The sequence below is a fragment of the Cibotium barometz genome, chromosome 12 (genome assembly GCF_041138505.1).
Source record: "Cibotium barometz isolate CiBa-2024 chromosome 12, ASM4113850v1, whole genome shotgun sequence".
Taxonomy (NCBI): domain Eukaryota; kingdom Viridiplantae; phylum Streptophyta; class Polypodiopsida; order Cyatheales; family Cibotiaceae; genus Cibotium; species Cibotium barometz.
In genome coordinates, this window is record NC_141057.1 from 28,301,665 (window position 1) to 28,311,798 (window position 10,134).

Genomic DNA, 10,134 nt, shown 5'->3' on the forward strand with positions numbered 1-10,134 from the left:
GCTTAAAGACAAACACGGCATTTCCACCTGTCTCTTCAAGTGTGAGGCCATAGTACTGAATCATTGCTTTTTGTAGCACTTCCATGTCAATGTAGACATTGTTATATGCATTGTATTCAAAGGGTTTGATTGTTGGCATTGGCATAATATCCTCCACCCACTTGTACCCACCCTCGAACATGGATGCAATATCACCATTAGCACACTTCTTTGCCATCTGTAAGCTATAAAGTGTTGGAAGCAAGGATTGCGTAACTCCCTTTGCTCGCAACCCTAAAGTGATTGACCTGTACATTGCTCTGTAACCTTTCTGGCTAATACCTGCTGAGTCACATATATCAAGCATCTCTTTGGGGGTGACAATTTCTTTGATTTCCTTCAAGAAATGTTGACGAAGGGTCTCCCGCAGCTTATCATTACCAGAACCTGTTATCATTTCCATAATATCCTTCTCCTCAAGGACATGCTGAAGAAGGGAGGCATTAACATTGTCCTCAGCATTGTTACATCCTAGTATAGCTGTTGCACAAGCCCTACAATCACAATGGTCAACCATGAGAGATGCTTTATTCATTAATTGCTTCTCAAAGCTGCTATAATTCCTACAAAAATTTTTACCTGGTTGTTTGTTTACGCCTCTTGCATGCGCCTGCTGTCTTTGAAAGCAACCCAACAGCTTTACGTTTTCTTTGCCTTGCGTGATATCCCATGGGAAGATGAGTGAAATGGTGAACACGACGCCGAAGATTACGAGTGGAGTGTTGAAGACGAACATAATTATCGGTAAATTGATTTATTGTGCGCACACGATCCGCTAGATTATTCTTCTGCACCTCAAGCTCCTCTGAGAGCTCTTTATTCCTCTGCATCAAACCATTGATCTGCTTAGTCGATGCCGCTTGAAGCTGGTCGAAGACAAATTGTGTTTGCCTCTTTTCAGCTGCCTCATCTAGCCACAACATGTGTAATCTCCTACAATAGCCAAGAAGCCCATTGAAACCATCACCAACAAACATAAGAAAACTTGTAATGCTTTTGAATGGTGGAGGGGCACCAGATATTGGATCTGGTGGATAAAGATTTCCATCAATCCAAAGATCAATGGCCTTTGCTCCTTGCATTCGAAGCTGATCGTATGAAATATTGGGTGCAACATGCCTACTGCGTAGGGTTGCGTATTCTGTCTCCAAATCAACCTGAAGGCGGATCTTAGAGGGGGTGGTCAAAAAGCGAGCCAAGAGCAGCGAGCACAAAGCAATGAGTAGAGCTCATGTTCTTGTGAAAGTGAGCAGGTAGGGGCATGGTATGATGTTAAGCGAGCATGAAATGTTAAAGAGAGAGTGGAACCATAGTGCAATTCTGTAGCAATCAAACAAAGAAGACATGAAATGTTCTAAAATGACCATTGCAATAATTTTTTTTTCGAACCAATGGTGCAGATACAAAAAATCACTATTAAACCCATATTGCTTGGCTCGCTAAAAAGATATTGAATCTATAGTATTCACAATGTTGGAGAGCCATTAGCAAACAAAAGACAATAGACAGGAAAATTTATAAAATAACCAAAACATTTCCAAAACAAGTACTACGGTTCAGCTGGTATGACATGACCCCCATACATATTTCAACTAAAGTGGGTTGCAGGTTCCTAAAGCTGTTGAGGATGACTTCTAATAGACTTAGTTAGCATGTCTTTTACAATTCTCTCAGAAATACAAACTTGATGAATATGCATATTGTTGTTCACATCCTGTCCAAGAATCATTAAGAACACAAAGTATATGTGCTTGCATGCAAGATATGGTCTTTTCTTGGCCACTCTATCTCTGAACTCCACACATGAACACATTGGATTCTTCTGAATAGTGACCTCTATCAGAGATGTGTCTTGGCTCCCATTGGTCAATGGATTAATACTAAATGTTTCCTTTACCCCTTCTATATGTATATGGCTGCCTACAACTTCTGCATGCATATCTAAGGCTGCAGTGATTTGACCAAATGCAGCCTTTGAAATTCCTCGTCGATATGGAAATTGTTTCACCTCCTTGTTTATCTCGCTAGTGCCTTTTGCAAGCTCCTTTTCTAGAAAAAACTCAAGAGGAATACCAATGTCATATCCTGCTCTAATAAGCTTGTAGGCTTCTTTCACTTGTAACTTGGTACCTTTAGCAATGGGCCAAACACAAGGGACATCCTCTGGTGGATGTAATATTGTCTTTGTAATTTTCCAAGTGTGCCTAACATCTGTATTACAAAAATAGCAATACTTCTCCTTTTTCCAGGAGGATAGTTGACAATCACTCCAAAAACAAGGACTGACATCACCCCCTCGCAACCTTGAGCTACACTTTTTCCCTGATGCCCAGTGGTTGCACTCAACTCGATTCACTGTTGGTATCCTCCGCAAGGCCCACTTTGTATCATGCACATCACTTTCAAGGCTCTCTAAAACTTTGCATTGCTCATCGACCTCTATTGCAGGCTCTAACCTCTCTCTTGTCACATAGTTAAACTCAGGCCTATGGCTAGAGTTGCCAAAGTTTTCTTCTGTCGAGTCGTGTAGTGGCCTTTTGGCTCGAATAGTTTTATTCTCACCCTTGAATTTTACCCTATTTGAAAACATAGGGGTCCCCGCCACTGCATCATCCACTGCTCGTGAGGTAGCTATTGGGGATGGACTTGCTTTCTGTCGAGAAAGAGCTCTCTCAACCAAAAGCTCCAATGTAGGCCCACAACCTGTGTATTTTCCTTCCAAGAAAGCCAGTTGTCTGGCACATTGGAAGTAAGCATTGATTAGATCTGTCACACAAGCATCATAAAGACTAATCTTTTGCCTATACCCCTCCCCTGCCAACCAGCTTGCATGCTTGGTCTCTGACATATTTGTCCTTGGGACAAGAGCATTGACAATAGGCTCTCCATCCTACAAGAGAGTGGTAGAAATTGATTAAAAACAATGCAGTGCACATAAGTAGGAGGCACACAATAATACAATGAATAATCTCTTACAAACATTACCTTTAAAATGAAATGACCCCATCGACTAACCCTATAGTGCCACCAACTCAACCAGCTAAGAAGCTTAGGGATGTTTCTATCAGCTGCCTTGCCAGTTGCCCACCATGCTCGTATCCTGCGAAATTGCTGAAGGGCACTTTCTTTGTTTGGGGCAGTCCTCCACTTCTCACACATCTCCCTGTGCTTTTCTTGATGTGGGCTATAGATGTACCTCTGCGTGTGGACACGAAGGTTGTCTTCCCAATGCCATAAACATGACCTTTCCCTTTCAATCATCTCCTTTCCGTCGTTGAAGACACGTCTCACTGCATTCCAGTTAGCGCCAGCGTCATCCGCCATAAACCCAAAAAAATTTGCTACCTTCCCTGTGTGCTCCACCATTACCAAATTCATATTTTCCCAAAACATGACTTGAGCATCCTCATCCTCTTCTCTAAATTCACAAGTTGCTATTGTCAATAGCTCACCAATCCTGCATGCCACAAATGGAAACAGAGTTATATTAAAGACAAATTAAGCAATGCTCTCTACCGCTTGTAACTTACATGTGGTCATAAACATGTGCTCCCATTGTATGCCATCCATCCACTCGATGCACATGATCAAAGCAGACCCATGCTTGATTAAGATCCCCATTACCATCCTTGTCCATTCGCCGAACAATGTCAATCCCAGAACCAGGTCCAGTAGTAGACATCTTAAAGATAAAGCAACGCTCAGTAGTAGTGGTGGCTTGCAATGGAAATCGAGAACCATGGAAGAACTCAAAATGGCATGTTCTTTTTAGATTAAGAATGGCTTCATATCCTTCACCCAGAGGCCGTGTTGTTTTTCGTGTTTGCATTACCATCTGCTTCACCCTGCATTCATAAAGCATACTTAGTGTATTAAAGATGATAATTGCATACTATTCTTTGCTAAATTGCACTTCCTACGTACTTTTTGACATTTATCAAACTTTGCAACTCTTGTGACATCTCCTGTAGCTCCCTCTCTGTCATGAATTCTCCCTGTGCCTTGTCATCATCAGTGAATGCTCTTAGAACCACCTCCCTTGCCACAATCATTTGTACCTTTCTGGGCCCAGCGTTGTGGTCGATGCCCACTGCACGTGCTACAAAGGCCTTGATATTTCGTATCGATGCTCGGCACATTCCCTTGGAAACCATGTGTGTATGTTTGCCATAATGAATAAATAGTCTGCTATGCATTGATTCTTTTGGCATAAAATAATAGACACAGGCAGGACATTCTTTAAGACACATTGGCACATGCTTGCAGAAAAAACACTCAAGGTTCCCGAAGCTCCCAATTGCTAAATTCCCATATTTTGGAGATTTTATCAGCTGCCCATTCCAATGGAGTTTGTTTGGTTGATTCATACGTGTCCTAAAGGAGCAGTGCTTATTCATGCACTGGAAGGTTCCCCCGCAGAAGCTCTTCCTAAGAACAAAAGTTTTATTGGCCCTAGTTTGCGTTTGTGGCTTTGTCCAAATGTTGCCCTCGTATTTTTGCTCCATCCCTTCCATACCTTTCCCACCTTCAAGCTCATATGTACTGAACTCTGGGTACACCTTGGGAAGCTCTTTTACCTTGCCTTTGTAATCACAATCATGGATTAAAGTGTGCAAGACATCAGTAGGAGGTAACATGCGGATTATTTGAAAGCAAGAGACCGCAGTATCAAACTGAACATCTTCCTCTTCCAAATGTTGAAAGCACTTTTCCACAGGAGAGACCTCTATCTCCTCTTGCAATGACCCATGTGCTTGGACATTGATTTCTTCTATCTCTTCAGTGTCCAAGTCACTGTAAAGCACAATGCTCTCTAATTCAATGCGCAATGCAAAACAAAAAATGTCAAAGTCAAAGTTAATGCCACTTACATTGGAGTACTCTTTCGAGAATCGGGAGGAAATATAGTTGAGGGGCCTTGTTCTGGGGTCTCAAAATAATTCTCTGATTTGGCAATATATACAGAGGACAATGAATGCTCCAAGATAAAATATGCCTCGTCTCCAATCCCTGCATACAAGTGTAAAGGACAAATGGGCTCATACTCTCCTCCAATTTCAAGTAAGGCCTCCACATTTATCCCACCAATAGTTCCAAGCTTCCCCCGGATCATGTTGATTGACACAAGACATTTGCCATTCAAGAAGGGGACTCGGATGCATGCACCCATTGTAGAATGGAGGAAAACACGAGCCTCCCTGCATAATGCAATCACAACAACAATTAAGGAATTTACATTGAATATTAGCCAAAAATATTTTAATACTAGATGTTCTTGCTCTAATCAATAGCATATACTAGCCATAATACAATTTTACCAGGCTCATTTTAAGACTATGGGTAGAAGCAAATAAAAATATTTATTGCAAAAATAGTCATAATGAAGGGTATCAAAAAGAGTACATGTATATATGTATATATGTTTGTGTGTACACGTGTGTGTATGTATACACACACACACGCACACACACACACACACACACACATATTTGCTTTGTGTTAGTTCTTGCGCTTTTTCATAATCTCCTGTTAGATTTCAAAAACTCTACCAGTTGGATGCCATAGCATAACTGTGCTATAGATTTAAATAAATCGGAAAAATATTGACCAAACCCTTAAGTTTTAGTGTTGAAATTCATTAGTGTTAGGATAAAAAAATTTGTCCAGTGCCTAACTTAGGGTTTTTAGTAGTTGGCTACTTCTTATGAAGCAATTACTTAACGCTTTTAGTCGTCCTCCACACAGAAGCATCTTCCCTCGAACACACACGCAGAGAAGCGATCATGAAGCATCATACGTCTCCCCAGCAAAGAAACGCTGATCTCATGCGCAGGGCCCTCTCCCCACTCCAATCTTTCTCCCCAACAAAGAGACACAGAAAGGTATCATCATCCATGAATTTGTGCTATTTTGCCTGAATGAATTTGTGCGCTCAGCGCACAAAATAATAGGATGTTTTGCTGCCGCCACACTCCACACACAGTAGTATGAGATGTGCGGTGTTACTTCTTGCTATTTTTCTTGAATGAATTTGTGCGCTCAGCGCACAAAATAATAGGATGTTTTGCTGCTGCCACACTCCACACACAGTATGAGATGTGCGGCGTTACCTCTTGCTATTTTTCTTGAATTAATTTGTGCGCTCAGCGCACAAAATAATAGGATGTTTTGCTGCCGAGCAGTGACAAAATCATCACGATTTTGAGTTCGTTTCAAGCTTCGGGGGCGCTGCCCCCGAACTCCCCCGCCAAGGGCCGGCCCCCCTTGGATCCCCCCGGCGGCAGAAATTTGGAGAGAGTAGTGTAAGAACATGCTATCTATATGGTGCTGTCTCAAACACATTGCATAGACTGTCTCTCTTACTACTGTCTATATTATGCAGACTTTGTGTATACAAGAAGCTCAAAAAACTCACATTTGATGTCTTCTTGGTTGAGAAACGGCTCACACAGTCGAGAGAGGAGACCAGCAAACATGTGCATCTAAAGAACAATAGCACAAAAAGAAAAAAGTTTGTCCTTAAAAAAGTGTTGGATTGCGAAATATCACTTCTAAAGTTTCTTAGTACTCAATATTGAATGCCTTCAGATTTGGGCTACCGAATCTTTATATATTTTCCAATAAATTTGAATGCCTTGAATTGAACACCTGAAAAGGGCTCCGTAAATATTTTCCAATGGAGATTTTTTTAAAATATTCAATACGGCTTTGAATGCCTTGGAATTTGGGCCAAAGCACTCCATATGATAATCTCAAAGATATTCTGTTCGTTATAATGAGTTGGCCGTTTTGTTGGATAGTGAATGTGCCACCTTTGTTTGATGATTGTGTTGCAGTACTGAATTTAATCTCTTTAGTGAATGTGCCACCTTTTCTTTAAGTTTGTGTCGTATTACTGAATTTGCTGTTAAAATAATCAATTAATTATACAATACGAGTACAATACTATTTGAAGATTTGTTCTTGTATTTTTGCATGGCTATCTGGTTTTCAAATGAGTTCGAGTCATTTCACTAGAGCATCTTGCTTGAAAGGTTCTTGTTGTGCAAAAATGGATGAGTTACCTCTTGCTAAGAGGAAAAAGAGTGTGCAGGTTGGCCCAGGTGAGAGCTCATCGAGACACACAAGGAGGCAAGCTGATTTTTCTAGCACTTTGGAGCAAGCCGCCTCCTCAAACCCTACTACTACAGAGCATGCGGTACATATCATAGATGACACTAACCTGGAGGTGGATATGGATAGGCAGCATCTACATAGTGATGAAAGAAATGAGGAGGATGGACAAAATGTAGTGGGGGCAATTGAGGAAAATAAAGGTGATCAAAATGAGGGTGAGAATACTCAAGGTGGTGATAATGAGGATGAAGGTGAGAATACTGAGGATACTGGGAGAGAGATAGAGGGGGAAGAGAACACACATCCACTAGAGGATCAAGAAGAAACAGTTGTCACAACCCAAACTGAAGGAAGCAAGCAGAAAAAAAATAAGGTTGATATTTTTGGGAAGATTCTAGAGACATCTACTCCACAAGCCTTTTTAGATAGGATAGGAGTCAAATTTAGGTCTCCACCTCCACGTGTTCCTCTCTGTAGGATGATCCAGACGGAGGCATTCCGAAAGGTTTCTCCCTCAACAGATAAATCTCTTACTCGAAGCTTCAAAAAACTAGGTGGGTACATTGAGAGCATGGGAGCTTTCACAGTATCAATTATGGACTTGGAAGGGGAGGAGACACCATTGACACAAGAGAGGGAGGAATCTTGGGATGAGCATTGGAGGACTGTGAATCAACAATTTGAGGAAACTCTTGCACTTGACCCCGAGTGGGGTCCGTACTTGAGCCGAAAAATGGTGCATATTCTTGATGGTAATAATCGACACAATGCTTGGATGGACTGCATTTCTACAGGTGAGTTCTCATTGGGATGTTATAGTTTCTTATGCTTCTTTGTCCTTCCTAATTTTGTGTTTTATTACAGGGTTTCAAGGGGATTTGTCCATGCATTGTTGTGTTCTCTGTAAATTTTATGTGTTCGAGCGGAGGGATGTGGGTGAGCTTTTGTTTTCATTGTCCAGGTTGAACAAGTAAGTTAATTTGTCATCAGAGTCTCCTTCTATGTCAAGTAAGTTGTTTGTACTCAAGAATATTAACATATTTCTTCTTTGTTTTGTAGGACACATGATTATGCATTTGTGCCAACCACATTTGGTGATCGTTTATTTCAACTAAGAAGATTGGGAGAGTCCGACCTAACAACTCTCATGGCACATTTGGACAATGAGGACAAGCTATGGGTTGAGAGAGAGATGCAGAGTGCATCTGCCAGAGGAAGGCCTAGTTGGCTTCATTTGCCAATCCAGATTATGACTTGGCTCTTGTTCAAGGATGAGATGGAGCAAAAAATTGATGAGGCATCAAATGGACCACTTGCCGAGTCTGCTAGGGAGAATGTGACTCGAAAGGTAGAAGTTCTCTACAGAGGAAAAACATCAAAATATGCAAGGATTGCTGATCCCTCCAAAATGGTGAGGCCTTTTGGTGTGCAGTGCTCTCCCTCCCATGGCACGCGTCAAGCAATCATGTGGCCACAGAGGAAAAGCTCAATATGATAGGTTCTGCTTGCATCAGCAGAGACACAGATAAGGCTCACATTGTCAAGCTATTGGACAACTCTCAGGCTGCAGTGCGATCACTTGAGGGTATGCCAAATGATAAGACAAAGGTTAGGGAATGGCTGCACATGTACTCCTACTGGCTTCAGATCACGGAGCTGGGTTTGAGAATCCAAAATGATATTAAAAATGCCGATCGAGTCAGGTTGCCAGGTGAGAGCCGATTCACCTCTTTTGTTGTTCTATGCAGAAGAAAGTACTTCAAAAGGGCTTTCAAAGTGCACGAAGGAGGCATAAAATTTAGCCATGATATTGACCATCAACCAGGCCTACAAAGTGCTACACGGCGAGTCGTTTATAGGTTTTCCTCCAACATAACCAAGATATTCCTTGTTAAAAAACATGCATGCTTCTTTCTGTGTGTTGTTTTATCATTTGTGCTTTGGCTTGCAGATGGTTGCTTTCTGAAATTGAGGAGCACCAATTGGATATTTTACCCCCTCTCGCTAGTGTGTGGCTTTGTGTTGACAATCAATCTTATATGTATGCCGATTTGAAGCTTGGAAGAGTAAGTGATTGAATTTGTCATTTTGAATCCATGATTGAGAAACATGTTCATATTGAGGGTGAGTTGTGTTTACCCATGTTTGTCATTGAACAGGCCATGTCAAGCATAGAGTCTCGTTTCTGCCCGTGGTGGTTGGACCTTGAAAGAAACCATGTGCCTGAGGAGGAGCTTGATCTGTATCGCCAACATAAGTCTATATTGGAGCTTCGTAGCCAGCAAATTGATCATAATGAGGCCACATCCACATCACATGCAACATCGATTGCATCGGCTTCTTTTCGTAAGTCATTGCCAGTGAATTTAGGGAGGGAAATAGTGAATCGTGCATTGGAGGTGAATCGAGCAATGGAAGCAAATAGGGAGCAGAGTCAACAACAGACATCCAATAGTAGTGCAGGCGGGATACAACCAACTGACATCATAACCAAGACATTGCAAGCTCCAGGTATGTGAGCTTCCTACCTCATCTCTATCGTGATCCGATTGTTTTGACTTGAGACTATGTGTGTTAAATGTCAAAAACCTGTCTATAGGAACCATTTATGCCTTCAATGTCAGTATTGAGGACCTTGCAGCTACTTTTGTGAACATGGAGGATGCATCCTCATTGGGAAAGCAAGTGCTTGATGCCATGAATGTTATTTGCACAGTAGGGAATGTCAAGAGTAGAGGGTCCGATTACTGTGTGGAGTTGATATTTGCAGACTTCCCCTCAAATATCATCATTGGAGGTTGTGTTGCAAACAAGGTTCCATATTGGAATAAGATTGGGGATGGCATGTATGACTCTACTTTTAAAGTTGTTGATTCTTGTCTCTCGGATCGAGGCTTCTTTACATGCCTTTACACTATGGAAGAAGGAGTGACCATTGAGCAGGTTGCACAGAGCGTTGGGTTTGGCATTTATCATAGA

General features: G+C 41.6%; 2 protein-coding genes across 2 annotated transcripts; both read left to right on the forward strand.

Annotated features, from left to right (window-relative positions):
- The first annotated feature begins 7,663 nt into the window (after positions 1 to 7,663).
- On the forward strand, positions 7,664 to 8,129 carry LOC147633254 (uncharacterized). The gene is made up of 2 exons (XM_086805709.1): positions 7,664 to 7,949; positions 8,020 to 8,129. The coding sequence occupies exons 1-2, from the start codon at positions 7,727 to 7,729 to the stop codon at positions 8,127 to 8,129; spliced, it is 333 nt and encodes a 110-aa protein (XP_086661835.1). The 5' UTR covers positions 7,664 to 7,726.
- A 160-nt stretch (positions 8,130 to 8,289) lies between these two features.
- LOC147633255 (uncharacterized) lies at positions 8,290 to 9,233 on the forward strand. The gene is made up of 2 exons (XM_086805711.1): positions 8,290 to 9,014; positions 9,107 to 9,233. The coding sequence occupies exons 1-2, from the start codon at positions 8,647 to 8,649 to the stop codon at positions 9,231 to 9,233; spliced, it is 495 nt and encodes a 164-aa protein (XP_086661837.1). The 5' UTR covers positions 8,290 to 8,646.
- Positions 9,234 to 10,134: the final 901 nt, after the last annotated feature.